At 32.0% G+C, this 18,665-nt stretch overlaps 1 protein-coding gene across 2 annotated transcripts in view; it reads left to right on the top strand.

Moving 5' to 3' along the window:
• LOC114331297 (dual specificity protein phosphatase 10-like) overlaps positions 1-18,665 on the top strand; it is a 195,086-nt gene that overhangs the window by 159,255 nt on the left and 17,166 nt on the right. For both annotated transcript variants that reach the window (XM_050663242.1, XM_028280820.2), the window contains exon 3: positions 9,253-9,591. In XM_050663242.1, the coding sequence (XP_050519199.1) occupies positions 9,253-9,591 (339 nt within the window). The remainder of the gene's footprint in view (positions 1-9,252; positions 9,592-18,665) is intronic.

The raw sequence follows: 18,665 nt of genomic DNA on the forward strand, positions 1-18,665 counted from the left end.
CACAAGTAAAAATTGAGTCATCAATTCATTTTGTTTGAGCATTGCGATAAGCCAAACGAAATTCATTGAAATGTACACGTGCAGTTATGCCAACACCGCATTTTTTTATGTAAATAATTTTTGTTCTTATTCAGGGCTCTGGATTAAATTTCAATTTAAATAGGTAATGATAAATGATACCATACTTTTAGAGTTCTATTTTTAGAATCGCAAGCCGAAAATAAAAATGTACATCACACAAATTATTAGTTAATATCTGTGTGTCACCATAACAGTATGATTTTTATTTTTTTAATGTTCTGTTAACCGTCTTCTCGATTATCCGTCATACCCTTGGTCCGGTGCCCTGACGGATAATCGAGGTTCCACTGTATTTCATACTAGAGACGTCATTCATCTGAGCTTAATGATGTAATCGATGATTTTTTTAAATGGGAATAGGGGTTGTGTGGCATCTCATTTGAAAGGGTGTTCAATCCTCTATTCAGTAATATAAACAATAATATCATTATTTATAAAGGGTGGCCAAAACAATAATTTTTAAATTACATTAATTGACGCAAAAAGAAGAATGTATGTAATTTATTTAACTCAAAATACATTGTACTGCTGTCAGTAAATAGAAAAAAATGTTTATTTCACAAATAAACATTTCGTTTCACTTAAATTAAATCACAAACAGCCTCCCACCTACCTCTTGACAGTTTGAACATTTAATTTAAGCGAAAAGCAATGATTTTTGCCAAATAAACATTTTTTTCTATTTTCTGACATCATTAGAAAGTATTTTGAGTTAAATAAATTGCATACATTCTTCTTTTTTCGTCAATTAATTTAATTAAAAAAGTATTTTTTGGCCACAAATGAGATGCCACACGACCCATATTCCCATTTAAAATAATCATAGATTACGTCATCACGCTCAGATGGATAACGTCACTAGTATGAAATATATGCCAAAAAATTGTAATTTAAAAATAAAAATCGACGTGTTTCGGGATTTTTCTCCAAAGCCGTCCATTTTAGAGAAAATGAATTTATTCCATAATTTAGCCCATCTCTATAATATATAGGAGAAAAATGTTATGTATTGTTTTAATTTTATTTTAGAAACGCATCATGTCATCTATGATATATTTTAAAAACTATCGTAAAATAAAAGTTTTTAAAAGACATAAACTACACAATTTTAATGAATATATCATGTTAAAAAAACGAATTCATGGTTAAAAGATAATGTACGTACCTGTCCATTGATCAGAATGTTCGGATATTTGTACCTATGCATTGTCCTTTTTCTTGCTATCGTGATAACCTGGGTCCGATGCATCATACAAAAATGGGTATTCTCTGACACTCTCAATTAAAAGTTCGTCCGTATTATTTCAAAAGAAACAACGCGCTTTCAATTAAAAAATCAACAATATAATATTTTATAACAATTATGACACACTGGCGCCGACTGGCCGTTCCTGGCCGTTCGACTCCAACGGATTTTATTCTACTCGGAGAATTTCGGCCGTTCCGTTTGCGTGCTGGCCTGTGCCGGGCCGGGCTGGCTGTTCATAATGGGTTACGTTGCATTTAAAACTATACAAATGAATTTGGACTGTCCTGTGCCGTGCCGGGCTGTGCCGTGCTGGCTGTTCATAATGGGTTTCTTGCTTTATATGTTCGTATCTTTTGCTTCATTCGCTTCATGTGGCCAAACCAGTTCAAATTTTTGTTTTAGATCTTCCTCATCCACAGTCCATGTTTCCGCCCAATGTCATTATCGAATTAACTATACTGTTATATATACTGAGATTAGTTTTGTTCTCTATATCTGATTTCCTAAAAATTGTACATATTATTTAACGAGTAATACACCTTGGTAGCCTTCTTTAGTTTATTACTATTGCTATGTCCGTTTTCCCATCATCTATTATTTTCTTATCAAAAGTAGGTACTTGTTCTATTGTACTGTAGTTTTTCCTTTACCATTAGTTCCAGTTTTGTTTTATTGAGATTTATTTCCATTTTTAAATTCTGTAGTATCTCTATTTGCCAATTGTGTATTACCTACTTTTTGCATTTTTTTCTACTGTGTCTGTCATTAAAACTATATGTATCGTCAGCGAATAGAAGGGAGTTGATCATTATTGCATTAAAGTTTTTGTATCCTACTATATACAGGGTGTCCCGAAAAGATTGGTCATAAATTATACCACAGATTCTGGGGTCAAAAATAGGTTGATTGAACCTCACTTACCTATATACAATGGTGCACACAAAAAAGTTACAGTCCTTTGAAGTTACAAAATGAAAATCAATTTTTTCGAATATATCGAAAACTCTTGTCAAAATACCGTTGTGGGTATTTTGACAACGACACCCGATTTGAGCGGCCAAACGTCAATAAAATTATTTTGTTCAATTTAATTGTGGCTTATTTCCCATCTGAATAGTTAATTATAAAAATGCCACAGGGAAATAGCTTCAAAAAACATTTTATTATGTTTTTGGGCAACAGTAAAATGTATTTTGAATTAAATAAATTACATACATTCTTCTTTTTTTTTTTTAAGTAATTTAATTAATTTTTTTGGAGACCCTGTATAAATAATTATGTAAATATTTATATTACCGAATAGAGAATTGAATATCGTTTCAAATGAGCTAGCACACGACCCCTATTCCCATTTAAAAAATCATCGATTACGTTATCACGCCCAGATGGATGACGTCACTAGTATGACATATCTATGCAAAAATATCATAATTTAAAAATCGACCTGTTTCGGGATTTTTCCTTAAATTCGCTGGTTTACGAAATAACGAATTTATTCCTTTCATTTGCACCATACGTATGTATTGTAAATATTAAAATTTAATGTTATATGTATATGCATAGTGAACATATAAATATTGTTGTAAATTAAAAGTAATTAATAAAATAGTAAATAACCGATTAAGCAATATATTTTGCGTTTCCCAAATTTGCTGTAAAAATCCATTTTCATCATTTGAATTCGCTGTAATGTAGGAGATCCCCCGTTCATTCATCGATGAGAGAATAATTTACATACACATACATAGTTTTATTTACAAACTTAATGTCCACATTTTGTAACTTTAATCATCGGCTTGATAAGATAATTGGTTTCACAATTAGTCACTGTTTATGTAGTAGACGATCTCATAGCGGAAACAAATTTAAAAGTACGTTTTTACGCCTAAAAAGTTGATTGACAATTCTGTGTTATTCATATTTGTCGCAATTTTATTCATAATTGCTATTATGAATAAAATTGAAACCATAACAGTGATGAGAACATGAATAAATACACGATAATTAAACTAATGAGCGCTTAAACTTATGAACGTGAATGTCCTTTTAATAGTCCAGAGTAATAAGGATTTTCTCGGGACACTCAAGATCCAGGTAGCTGACTACTTTTTTAGTTATTGTAGACCTATAGGAAGAAAACCTACCTGTTTCCTGCCTAGACTTCGCGTCCGTTTTTTAATTATTAACAATTTAGTGCAAAAAACGCGATTTTTTAGATTTTTTGCACTCTATTCAAAAGCTAAATAGTTGACATAAAATTACAAAATTAAGTTTTTTAGAACATTGAAAAACCTTCAAAATGCCGATTTTTGAAAGTTAAAAAGTTAATTTGTTGCTATACAAACTGCAAAATAAGTGAAAATCGTTATTTGTTAATAACTTTTACTAAAACTACCTTAGAACTTTAGTGTTTCACCCAAACTTGGGTATTGGCGTACTTAACAAACCTTCAAAATTTGAGACCGATCCATTAATTAGTTTAAGAGTTATTTGTTTATCCCAGAGACCTTTATTTTGCAATAAGATAAGACAGAAAATAATGAAGATAGGGCAATTCTGAGTATGCCAAATGAAAGTAGAAGAGTGATAGTATCAAAATGTATTAAAAAAAGATAAAAAAGTAATTAATATAGTCAAAAATCCTAATGCCAAATTTTGGAAATTTTGTAGTTTATAAACATTTAGAATAACTTTAAAAATGTTGTCCGTAGAAACAATCTTTTTATATATTCGAAAAGATAGTATTTTAACACGAATTTTCAATGTTGTTCTGAAGCTATTTTCTTGTGGCATTTTTATTATCAACTATTTTCAATGGAAAATAAGCCACAATTTTGTTATAAATATATCAGTATTATTTTGTATTTTGACAACGACACCAGACTTGAGGGTCGAAACGTTAATAAAATAATTTTTTTGGTAAAATAATTGTGGCTTATTTCCCATTGAAAATAGTTGATTACGAATTTTCAAATAAAAAAATTTAGCCTGGGTTCATTTGGGACAAAGTTAACCATGTTTTTTTTTAATTCACAGCTAATTTGTTTATAATAATTAAGGAATCTCATTAATACCATTTTAAAGAATGGAATTTGTATTTTTTCTTAGTAGTATCATTAATGATTATAGAAAAAGTTAAAGTACACTTTAATAAATAAATTATTTTTATTAGATAATTATTTATTGAAGATAATTTATTTATTAAAGTATACCTTAACATTTTCTATGAATAATAACGATATCTAGTATGATTAAAATCATGGATTTTTGGGAAAACATTATTTTTTCAAAAATTGTTTAAACAAATTAGACTGTTTATTAATTAGAAAATGTCTAGACAAATTGGTACAGAAAAATTACATACGAATTTAAAAAAAAAACGATCAAAATATATTTAGTAGATCCCGAGGTAGGTATAGAAAATGATAGTAGTTTTAAATTGCCTTTTTTAGTTTTTGAACTCGTGCATTTGTAGGCTCCTCTAGTGATTTCTCAGTTGTTATTTGCTTTATGACGAATATTGCATCTGTACACTATCTTCCAGTACTAAAACTCTGTTGTTGTTCTTTCATGTTAACGTGAATAATTTCTTCACTCTCTCTGTCGATGTCGTATATTTAACCGCTAGAAATCAAATAAAATCGTCATGGGTATGATGTATGATTAGGAAAGTAGAGGGTATTACTAAAACATAAACTATTAATCATCTGATTGTTTGTGGGTCTGTGTAAGTTTCGAATGATTGTCAAGGTTAAGAGGTCATTTTTCTTTCATTATCTCGCTGTACTCTGGCATTCATAAAATATTCATGAACTTTAAGTATTTCAAAAACAACAAATATTCAAAAAGGCCCTTATATTATAGCTGTTGTTAGGTCTTATGCACATTTCGAAAGATTTTTGAGGGAGCGGTTAAGTGCTGTTTTTTGTTTTATATTTAAATTGCTAAAGTTTTGTAAATTTTTTATTTATGATTTTGATATCAAATTTATTCTTCTTCTTCTTCTTACGGCGCCTATCCGTTCCAAATCTTGGCGATCATTATGGCTATCGTAACTTTGCTTGCTGATATTCGGAATAGTCCGGTTGTAGATGTATTCAACCACTTTCTCAGGTTCCGAAGCCGATATATTTTTCTCCCTGGTCCTCCCTTTTCAAATACCTTGCCTTGAAGAATGAGTTGCGACAAGCCATATCTCTGTTCATTCCTCATAGCATGGCCAAGCTGTTCCAGTTTGCACTCTTTGATTGTGTTAATAATCTCGCATTCCTTGCCCATTCTACGTAGGACCTCAACGTTAGTCACATCACCCACCCATGAATTTCTTAAAATGTGTCTATAACACCACATCTCGAAGGCTTCGAGTTTTCTCAAAAAAGATTCAGAAAGTGTCCAGGCCTTTACTTCGTATAACATAGAAAGTACATAGCATCTGTTGATGATAGAGATTTTGGAACCAAGTGGTAAATCGTTACTTCTAAAAAGAAACTTCATCGTCACGAATGCTGATCTTTCTATTCCTATGCGTTTTTTTATTTTAGTAAAGTGGTCCCATTGGCTGTTTCTACAAAGGCTAACAAATATACTGGAACGGCCGAACGAAAAGTGTCCATATATGGTATTAAAATCAACTTAACAAAATTCGTCGTCATTACAAAACTTCCAAAAGACAACGAGACACTCCATATTAATAATATCCATATAGAAAGGGTAGACAAATACAAATATCTAGGAACATTGGTTAGTCAAAACGCAGAACAAACAAAAGAGATTAAAAACCGTATAGAAATAGGAAGGGCAAAATTTGTGAAAATGAAACATCTATTATGTAGTAGAGACCTAAGAATGAATCTAAGGATAAGGTTGATACTAGTCTAGGCGCCAAATAGAGGTCACCGTGTCCTTTTCAATTCTGATGGACAAACTCAACGGTTTCTTATGGATTTTTGGCTGCCGATTACGAATTTCGAGGGTGGATTTCGATCTGAGTGGTCAAAAAATTGTTATAAACAATTTAATTGTTTATAAATTGTTTATAAGGCTCTGGCTCATAAACTAAAAGAGATAAAAAAGAATGTTTTAAATAAAATTTGTTCGTTAATAAAAAACGAAGAAAAAATCGTTTACTAAACTTAAATCCAACAGTTAGAACTCAAGATATTGTAAAATTAGTGCACAATGCAAATTGCAAAATAAGTATTTTTCGAGGCTTTATCGATCGTAATTCGGCTTCTACGCATGTAAATGACCCTTAGAAGATCTCATTTTAAAGCCTAATGAATAAATAGGCTTCCAAACAAAGTTTGTTAAATTACTTTGTCTTCATTTGTTTTAAGGTTATGCCCGTTTGAAGTTATAATTCTCTTAAAAAAATTGTACATTTATTTGTTTATAAGGGTTTAACGCAAATTTGAGCTATAAACATTTATACTTTAAAATAAAAATGTATACCATTCTAACTAAACTACTTCATCTTTCATCTTATTTATTCTTTAATTAACAATAATGATAGAAGAACTCAAAAGGAACATTTTGAGCTTACGAAAATGTTCGTAAGTTTATTGTTGGCCAAGATATCGATATTTTACTAGCGCGCTCCGAGGCGCAGGATCGGCTCACCTCGTAAGGGTTCACGCGCTAACTTCTCGATGCAAATTATAATTTCTATGTATATATACGTTATCTTCATTTTTAATTTTTGAAGATCCTAATATAGTAAACATCAACTCAGATTAAAATGGCAAGCAAACTATTCGCAAACCGAGAGAGGGTCATCGTTCAAACGTTGGCAACCCAAACTTCTTCAAAAAAGATGTTTTTATTCAGAGTCCAACAGAATTTTTATCAATGTACAAAATGAATCTGGCAGACACTCAAAACTGTACTTGCGCTAAATATGGAGACTTGACATATTACATCCTATTAGAATGTTATAACCAACAGGGAAATATTGCAAGTCTTTATGAGGACTTATGAAAACTAAAATGTCTGTTTTCCATTTCACTTGAATGAATTATTTTTCTCTGAAAACGTAGAAATCGTTAATTGTATTTATAGCTTAGGAAATATTTATATCAGGAAATGTAAATATAAACTTTAAACCATATGTACTAACCATAGAATTAAGGCGAAACTTGTAAGCAATCTGCGAACACACCAATATTGTAATAAACGATATAATACAAAAAAATTAAAAAAAAATAAATAAAAAGTAACATAAAAAATTAATATAACTAAGCAAAAGATGACAAAAACAAAATAAAAATAATAAAAAAATATATATACATACATATTATAATTATAATCCATCAGAAAAAAATATTATAACGCAATTAAAAAACAAAACAAAAAAAGGAATTGACTAAAAATAGGTAATAAAAAAGAGAAAAAAAGAGAAAAACAATAACAGTCAAAACAAGTCAATTATATACTTTTAATTTACATTCACTACTAACTAACTCTGATTGTAGATCTGTGAATACAAAATAGTCTGGTCAATTATTGGCTATGCCAAGGCCATTAAATACAAAAAAAGATCCTAATAAAATTGTGTCATATAATTTTTATAATTAAATCATCACCAATTAATACATCGTATCACCTTTCATTCTGTTTACTTTGTCTTCTATTTTTTGTACTAAATGAGAAAAAAACATTAAAAATTATAATAATATTTCAGAAATATAACTAAAAAGTAAGTTGATATTATTTATTAATACTATTTTTACAAATATTTTCTTTCATGCATCTGCATCTAGATATACAGGGAATCTCGGCTTTTTTACATCTGCATAAGTTCTTGAAGCAATTTTTACAGTTGCATGGTGGTACCAGGTCTGTTCTTGTAGGCAGTAAAACTAAAACTTTCTGGGGCTTCAGAGTTTAATTATCTATATAATATCCATATAAAGTGGATCTAATTCTTTTGCAGCATCATCAAGGTACGTCAGTTGTGTGTATGCCGCCACAACATAAATGCTCGTTTATATGGCTATCACATATTGGCTCATTTGCATGCGTAGAAGCCGAGTTACGATCGATAAAGCGTCGAAAAATACTTTTTGACTGTGAGCCGATCTTGCGTCTCATAGCGCGCCATTAAAATATCGATATCTTGACCAAAAATAAACTTACGAACATTTTCATAAGCTCAAATTATTCCTTTGGAGTCATTCTGTCATTATTGTTAATTAAAGTATAAATGTTTATAGCTCAAATTTACTTGAAACCCTTATAAACAAATTAATGTACAATTTTTTTAAGGAAATTATAACTTCAAACGGGTATAACTTTAAAACAAATAAAGAAAAATTAATTTGACTTTTTTTGGAAGCCTATTAATGAATCTTTAAAATGAGATCTTCTAAGGCCCATCCATTTACATGCGTAGAAGCCGAGTTACGATCGATAAATCTTCGAAAAATACTTTTTCGCAATCTGCATTGTGCACTAATTTTACAATATCTTGAGTTCTAATAATTGTTGGATTTAAGTTTGGTAAACGTTTTTTTCTTCGTTTTGTATTAACGAACAAATTTTATTTGAAACATTCTTTTTTATCTCTTTTAGTTTACGAGCCAGAGCTTTATAAACAATGTATAAACAATTATATTGTCAATGGGTATTAAATTGATTAGTTGTTCTTTTTCTGTTACATTTCGAGTTGACTTTATATACGATGAAAATATCAAGTAAGTCTCATCTAGAAAAAAAGAATCTGCTTCGATGACTCAGTATAATGATTAACGTCAAATTCAAGGATCTATTTATGGTAACATTCAAATAACGTAATACATAATACTGTCCAACTATGTATTGAGAGAATATCGGAAAAAATAATTGTTTTTATAAAAATAATTAATTCTGCAATTATCTGCTAAACACAAGTATACCAGGTTGATTATCAATAAATTATTTTACAGGAGGTCACAGGGAATTCCACAGAAAATACAAAGAACTGTGCGAGGACACTCTGATGTCGGCTTTGTCGAATAGGAGCTCACCTTCCTCACCGGCCACTCTTGCAGATGTCGACTCTTTCCCCGCTTCGAAAGTTTTACCCTTTTTGTATCTGGGTAATCTGAAAGATGCGACCGATCCGTCTTGCCTCCGAGGATTGGGTACCACCTGCGTTCTCAACGTCACCTCACAGTTACCGGGGTACCACGAAGAGTACGGCATCACGTACAAACAGATACCCGCTACAGATTCCGAACATCAAAACCTGAAACAGTATTTTGAAGAAGCATTTGAGTTCATTGGTAAGTTTAGTCTTTAATTATTATAGACGGTTTCCGTGGTTTTGATTTAATTCTTCCCTACGTTTTGACAAGCTTATAAATGATCGCAATGTTTTAGAGGCTATAACTTCGTTTTCAATACCAGCGGACACCTACCTAATGATTGGTCCAATTCATTGTTCATATGTCTACTTAAGAAGACAACAGTAAAAACCTGTGCTGATTATAGAACCATCAGTTTGTTAAGCCATGTATTGAAATTTTTTCTAAAGGTAATACAGGGACGGCATCTATAACAAATGCGAGGAATACCTAAGTGACACACAGTTTGGTTTCTGTAAGCGCTGTTTCACATTATAAGAATTTAAACGTGCGAGGGTTAGAACGTACGACGACATTCCAATGGTGGCGCATGTAATCATATGGAGCCTTTCTCACTAGACGGTGGTTGGAACGTTCTGTGAAGTCCCCGTGTTTATGCCGTCCCTCGCTTACAACAACAGACGGCAGCCGTGCCGTCTTTACCCACCCAGTAGCATAGAGGACTTAATGCATCCTTTCATATGATACTGTCGTTCAGTCGCACGAAGGTAGTTTCTTTGGTTGTTTGGTACATTATTTTCATTTACACTTTGTGGTTGTTTAAAGTAGGTGCATATATTTTATATTATGATGTCTCAGATTGCTAGTGAAATATTAATATCATTAATTGAAGCGAGACCTGTTCATTGGAATGGTGTATGCCGTGTACTTAACAGTGCACGAATTAATTTGAATGAATTAATTTGACGAATTAGGTGATAAAGAAAAAACACCATTTATAAGTACAGAAAAATTAATTATATGTTACTGATAACAACAGTAATTAAAACTGCTAAGTATATTATAATAATCTTTATTTTACACAGTTGCAATTAACGTTGAGTATAGAGGGTGTTCCATCAATATGTGTGAATATAAAAATATATAAATCGTATCTTTTTGTGTTAATACGATGGACCCAATGAATTCGGTTCCTCTTATTTCTCTTTCTTCGACGATAAATTAAACACAACGCTATAATTTGATTTCGCTCCATATAAAATATACCTTTCATTCTACGAAATTATATTTAGTTTTATAGGGTAAACAACTCGGTGAAAACTGGAGTAGGGCGGCGGTCACGTCTTGTGTGAAATTATCTAAAAACAAGATTTAAAATGAGAGGAACATTTAAAAATAAATGGATGACAGAGGGTCTTTTAAATTCTGTACATGAAAAACATAGATTGTAATGTTCTGAAGCTGTTTCCTTGTGGAATTTTTATGATAAACTAGTCTAAATGGGAAATAAGCCACAATTTAACTAAAAAAAATTATTTTATTAACGTTTCGAAGCCCAAATCGGATGTCGAAACGTTAATAAAGTCATTTTTTTAGTTCAATTGCGGCTTATTTCCCATTTAGAATAGTTTATTACATAGATTGTATGAGCTAATTAGATGAGCTAATCCAAGATCCCACAAATAACTTAGTAGAACAACGATTATAAAAACAAATTAAGGCTTTTAATAAAAACATAAGAAATAATAAATTACAAAATAGAAATTAAATGATCGAATTACGTGATAAAAATCATGCTATTTAGATCTTTTAACGTCCTGTTTATTGATTGTGCTATTATTTAATTTAAAATTGATACTTCCTAATATCACATTCATAAATACTGATTAAGATTTGTATTTCCTTACCAGAATCTTTGTGGTATTCTTATCAGTTTCGGAATTCCTTGTGTTAACATAATAATTTACTTAAGAAATCGTAAAATACCCAATACCTATAAAAACTGAAATGACTACACAATGGCCACAAAACGGATGCGCACCTGAATGGATAAACCTCTGCATGGGCGGCATCCCAATGAAGTCAGCCAAGACTATATGGACAACAAACATCGAGCTATTGTTTGACATCAGCAAAGGTGTTCCCTGAAACAGAAGTATCCTTTCTCGCCATTCTGGATCAGGTTATATCAACGACAAATTCCCTGGAATATATTGTCGAAGACCAAAACAAGAAATGCTGATATGGATGTCAAGCCTAAGAAACCATCCAATATCTGACCCGGGACTGTCAGGCATTTTCTGCAGCTGAGTATAAGGAACGGCATGACTAAGTAGGAAAGATCCTTATCAAGTGATGGCTAACAAACTTGGACTTCTCTAAACTTCACAGTATGATTTATAATGACAACTACTTTTAGGAAAATAAAGATATTTCAGCGCCCCACGCTTTTCTTTAACGAATGTGTTAGATTTTTTCAATTTTTTTATTTTTTGCTTTTTACTTGATTTTTTTTATATTTCTTAATTTTAGTCACTCGTAAACAAAGAAAAGCGTTTCTTAAAAATATTTTTTTCATATTTTTTTATTTTTTACTTTTTAGTCTTAGACTTTTCCAACATTAAAATGTATCGTCATGTTTATTAAAATATGTATGTAACATAAATGATGTACAAACATGAAAAGTAGTCGGAATCGGCAAAAAATTTGAAACTTTATTGTTTATTTATGAAGCATAACGTAAACAATTAACGTAAAAAGTGAAATTATGTGTAGTTCATATAATTAGCTACAATCTATAAAAGTTTCAAGTTTCTTTATTGTAAAAAACAAAAGAATGTAAGCATTTTCCGTTAAAATCGTTTTTTTATTTATACAATTATTAAACATAAAAAAAATTTTATTGACTATTCGTGTATTGTTCCCGCGTATGCATATGTCTGCAAATTTTTAGTCATTTGCATTGAAGAAAAGGCAGTCAAATTAACGTCCAACGATTTGACCCAAACGACTGAACGACTTAAAAATTCGTTTAATTAATTCGTTAATATTAGCACAAATCGTCTCTACCGGTGGTTTTTCTAAGACTACGATAAAAACACAAATTTTTTGAATTCGAGTTTTGGTTAAAGTTTTGTTTCGTATCGTATTGAAATTTGACACGAATAAGCGCCGATTTTTATACAGGGTGTTTGGTAAAGAATGGGCCATAGCTTAACCTCAGGTTCCTGAGGTTAAAATAGGCCGATTTAAGCTAACTTACCTTAGTACAAAGTAGATACAGGGTGTCGAAGTTTAACTTTTTTTTTATTTATTATTGAATATTTCCTGACAGGTATGAGATAACAACATGAAATTTGGTATGTGGGGGTTTTTTTGGGTCGAGAAAACTAAATTCCCTACCAAAAATGATGTATTGCCCAGAGGGCGCCACATACGCCTTTCAGCACTCATTTATTACGTTCAATTTTTTTTATCCCTCACTCTGTATAATTTTGACATTAAAATTTTTATTCTCCTATTAGTTACTTAAAAAAGGTATACTTCTTTCATCTCCCTAAACTCGACCGTTTTCGAGATAAACGCATCATTTTTAGCATAATATCATTGTAGTTACACCCGAAAAATAACTTAAAACCATAAAATTATCCAAAAATGTATCGCAAATTTCTTCAAATGGAATTTGCGATGCAATGACATAAATTTGAGAACTGGCACAATTATTATGGTTTTAAGTTATTTTTCGGGTGGAACTACAATGATATGTTAAAAATGATGGTGTATCGCAGATTTAAAATGCGTTTATCTCGAAAACGGTTGAGTTTAGGGACATGAAAAAGTATACCTTTTTTAAGTAAAACTAATAGGAGAATAAAAATTTTAATGTCAAAATTATACAGAGTGAGGGATAAAAAAAATTGAACGTAATAAATGAGTGCTGAAAGGCGTATGTGGCGCCCTCTGGGCAATACATCATTTTTGGTAGGGAATTTAGTTTTCTCGACCCAAAAAACCCCCACATACCAAATTTCATGTTGTTATCTCATACCTGTCAGGAAATATTCAATAATAAATAAAAAAAAAGTTTAACTTTGACACCCTGTATCTCGGTTATTATAAACTTTGTACTAAGGTAAGTTAGCTTAAATCGGCCTATTTTAACCTCAGGAACCTGAGGTTAAGCTATGGCCCATTCTTTACCAAACACCCTGTATAAACAAATATATGAGCGTTCAAAATTTAAAACTTTATTGTTTATTTATGAAGCATAATACCTTAACGTAAACAATTAACGTAAAAAGTGAAATTATGTATAGTTCATATCATTAGTTACAATCCGTACAAAAGTTTCTATATTGTAAAAAACAAGAAAATTTAAGCATTTTCCATTAAAACCAGTTTTTTTATTTAAACAATTAATAAACATAAAAAAATTTTTATTGACTATTCGTGTACTGTTCCCGCGAATGCAGATGTCTGCAAATTTTCATTCATTTGCATTGAAGAAAAGGCAGTCAAATTAACGTCTAACTAAAGATTTGATGCAAACTATTGAAGTAAAGAAAAGCGTTTAAAAATCAATTTTCATTTTGTAACTTTAAAGGATCCCTTCAATTTTAGTCTCAGAATATGTGATTTAATTTATGACCTGCCTTTTTGTTACACCCTGTATAATATGCCTTTTCTATACGATGTTTCATTTTTGTAACATTTCCTTTTGTAACAATTTCAAACCTCTTCAGGATTGCGTGTTGTAACTTTCTACAGATTAATTTGAGACCCTGCTCTGGAAAGCATATTTTATTTTCTTGTTATATTTCAGGTTTCATGTATATATTTTTAGCTGCGCCGCTGAGTCACAGCGCGACAGTTCGTCTTCCTGATTTAAACTTTTTTTGTTTACAGTTTAACAGTTGGTCCTTTTGACTGGACTATAAGTCTCTCCAAAAATAATCAGTGTGGTTGATTAGGTAACGAAATTTTCAGATTTATTGCGGTGTTGTTTTATGACTAATTTTTGGGTAGTAAATGTAATAAATGTCTTGCAGAACGGAAAATACCAGATGATTGGAACAATGCGGGTATCGTGCTAATGCACAAAAAAAGAAATAACAGTGAGTTAAACAACTTCTTCTTTTTGTGCTTGTGCCGTCTTTTAACGAAGATTGCCCATCACTTCTTTAAACGCTCCCCTATCTTTTGCAACGTGAAATATCTGTTCAACATTGAGGTTAGATCTTTGATATCGATTTCTTCTTTGGTTTTTCTTTTGATTTGGTTTTCCTTTTGATTTGGTTTTTCTTTTGATTTGGTTTTTCTTTTGAAAAGAAAAAGATGGTTTTTCTCTTCTCTGTTAATAATTTCTGTTAATGAGAATTTGTAAATCGTCTACATTCTCTTCCATGATTGCGGTATCGTCTGCAAATCTTATGTTATTAATGACGCTCCCTTAAAACCTTACACCTTCAATTCTTTCTCATAGTGCCTCCTGAAATATTAGTTGGGAGTACACATTAAATAATCATTGTGGCGATAGCACGCATCCCTGTCTGACTCCTCTTTCAATTTCTACTTGGTTTGTCTAACTATCTGGACGATCTACTGATCTTCTACCATCTGGTTTCTGAATAAATACTGTCTTTAACACTCTGTCTTCCTCTGATCTTACCACATGACCTGTCCATCTGATTCGGTTAGCTTTTATATGTCTGATGATATTTTTCAGTACCATACTGCGTCAACAATTCAGCATTACAGTGTTCTCCACTCTCCTATCAATGCATTTCTTTGAGAGCCAAATGTCATTCTGAGAACCTTCCTTTCAAATGCCAGCAGCTTATTATTTATTTCCCGCTGATGTAGAGTCCCTGTTTTACTTCCATATGTAACAATTGAGGGGTGTAAAATCAAAGGCGGCAGTCTCCACTTTTTCATGTTTTTAGTTAGAGACACCATATGTTGCGTTTTTTATTATCTGTTAGATAAAACTGTTTGTAAGAACCAAAAGCGGTATTATCCTTATACAAATCGCAGTGAAAAATTAGTGTTGGTATCAAAAGCGGCAATCGCCATAGCTGAGTGCGTACCAAACACGGCAATCTCCGCTTCGGCAAATAAGAACCACGCAGTGCTCGAACGTGATCAACACATTATTTTGGAACTTTTGTCAGTATTACAGGAAAAGGAAAACAGATTAGTATGATCAATCCAGAAAAACTTATCCCTGATGCTCACAAAGTAAATAATTTAAAATTGGGTGATGTGCAAAAACATTTTGGTTTAGACTGGGCACAACTCAATTATAAAGAGCATTTTCAACGTTATGAACAAGAACCAAACGAGAGCCTGGAGAATCCTGTTCCAGAGTTAGATTCTGTCGAAACCTGTGAATATGTATATACCTGGAACTTCCGGATATTTTAGTTTAAGTGATATGCATATAAATTGCTTTTACATAATATATTATTGTTCAATGTCAAAATATATTTCTCTTAACCAAGTAACTGGCTCTATCATGTTTTGTTAGTTTAAAAACTGGCAATATCATTATAGATCATTTTCATATCCGGCAATCTTTAAGCATTGCAAACAAAAACGGCAATCTCCAAACTAGAATATTAAAAATTTTTGTTAGTTTCTACAGTTTTTTGCTGTTTCCAAAAATTATGAAAATGGGAGATTGCCACCTTTGATTTTCCACCCTTCAATTGGGGGAATAATTGACATGTACAGTCTTAATTTAGATTTTCTTTTTAGCAGTTTAGATCTTATTAATGATGATAGGGAGTACAATGCCACAGTATAAAGAGGGACAGTAGAACCACTCTCCGAAAAATTGGAAGTAAAATCTGTAGTCGCGCATGGCGACCGCGCAATGTTCTTAGTCACTTTTGCCCCACTCTCGCATTGCTAGTCGCATAGAAACGTACGGATTTTAACAGGGATAACCCGCATCCACCACTGGTGAATTGCCAATTGCGTACTGCCGGTATTACTTCTTGAGATCAAAGCGCCGACAGAGGAGTGGTTTTACTGTGGAACCTCTATATACTGTGACAATGCTCTATTCCCCGCAGCTATCATTGCTGAGACCTCTTTTTCTATGTGGTTGTCATCTATGATTACCGCCCTCAGATATTTAAACTCTTTTACTTCTTCGAAATTGTGGTCATTAATAGTAGTTATGTTCTGTCTAACTCTTGGTCTTGGGCTTTCGGTTACAAACATGTATTTCGTATTCTCTTCATTCATTCGAAGGCTCAGACTACTTGTTTCTTCCTCGAGTTCTGAAAATAGCTCTACCACATCTCTTGTAGAATGGACGACTGCATCTAGATCATCAGCAAATACCAACAATAGTTTTGATCCTCGATTCGCAAATGCACCTGCTCAGATGATATTTTACTTATTACGTACATAATCTAAGACCTAATTACACAGCACCGGTGGTAAGGGGTCTCTGTTTACAGAATACAACCTTCTGGGAAAGTCTCTATGACAGAAGGTTAGTTGATCTCCCAAGAAAAAGACGGAAGGATGCAGTAACCAGTGATCTACGTAAGATGGAGTTACACCAATGGAAGATTATTGCTCAAGACCGGCAAGAGTGGAAGTAAATAGGAAACAAGAAAAATAGAGTTGTAGAGCCAAGAAAGAAGAAGAAGAATAGTATCTTGTAATGCTGTTTTGCTTTGTGTATGATCTAAAGAAATTTACATATTGTTTTTACCAACACTTTTGAATGATTTTCTATTTTTCTTCTGAGTTTCGTTTCTTTTGATGTCTGGATTAGTGAGGACCGTTCCATATTTCATAATCAATAATAAAAAAATTTATAAAATTATAAAAATTAGAATTTAATTCCGAGTTGTCTACTGTTGAGAGCATATTTGAAAAATTGTGCCATAAGCGTCCTGACTATAGGCGGGTAAGACAGATGGTCGAAGCAACAGGAAAACAGAGGGAAACTATGACTCATACTTGAACTAAATCTGTGCATTATCCTGTTTATTTCTAAACCACATTCTAATATTAGCCGACAAGCGACGACATGCCATATGCCTGTCACAAAGCAGCTCACGACAGCCATGTTTTGCTTAAATACCGTAATAGCGGTTTTTGTCAGCAAGGAAAGCATTAAAACATATTTTTTGGCACAAGTTATTTTTACATCTATCGATGTGACATATTATTTTTTAAACAATGGTACGTGCGGTGCGGTGACGACGTTTTAAAGAAATAAAAAAAAATGTGACATGTTTTTTGCCAAATATTTAATTCAGATAAGTGTTTATTAGTTTTTCATCAATTTGTTTTTGAAGTTATGCTTCTTTAGGCACGAGGGTGAATTTTTACATTCCCTGGCGCATGGGCACACCGACAGCATGGTATTAGTCGCTACATCTTTTAAGTTGTGTAGCGCAAATAAGGTGTGCGTGAAAATAATATATTATTAGTGTTTTTAATAAATATATTTATTATAATTTTTGTGTCTGTGGATTTGTCTTCCTCCTAATAAGTATTTTAACTATTTATAATGGGAAATAAGCCACAATATTATTAAAAAATGATTTTTATTAACGTTTCGACGCCCAAATAAGTATTATTGAAAATGTTTATTTTCAATTAATGTAGGTATCTGTCACCGTGATTGTAATTATGTCCGAGAAATGATCGATATCTACCAAATTTTTGGTATTTTTTTTGTTCTTTCTAAAATTAGTTTAATATTTAAATATAATACAAAAAACTGTTTAAAGTAGATAGGTATATTGATTTCGTTGAAATCATAATATGAAGTTAGATTATATTATAATAGAATTATAACTTCTTACGTGCGTACAAAGTACACACACATTCTTTTTTTATTGGCGCCAAAATTGTCATTTATATGTCAACAATTAAGCAATAACGTTTCTTTCGTCTTCATCTTCTTCTTCTTCTTTATAAACAATTCTGGTTGCTCATTTGCGGATTGATACCTCTATGGAAGGTTGTCACTTCATCTATCGGTCGGCCGATACTTTCTCTACCGATTGGTGATTTATATCTTGCTATCTTGCCCACGAGGAAAGCGAAATGTGAGAAGACGAAGAACATCCTGGCTTAAGAACTTACGGGAATGGTTCGAATGCAGTGGTGCATTTAGAGCTATTTAGAGCGGCAGTCAACAGGGTCCGCATTGCCATGATGATTTCCAACCTTCAATAGAAGATGGAACTTAAAGAAGAAGATCTTGCCCACACGTGTCTCCCCCATTCTGCTTACTTGGT

Source organism: Diabrotica virgifera, chromosome 10 (assembly GCF_917563875.1).
Source record: "Diabrotica virgifera virgifera chromosome 10, PGI_DIABVI_V3a".
Lineage (NCBI taxonomy): Eukaryota > Metazoa > Arthropoda > Insecta > Coleoptera > Chrysomelidae > Diabrotica > Diabrotica virgifera.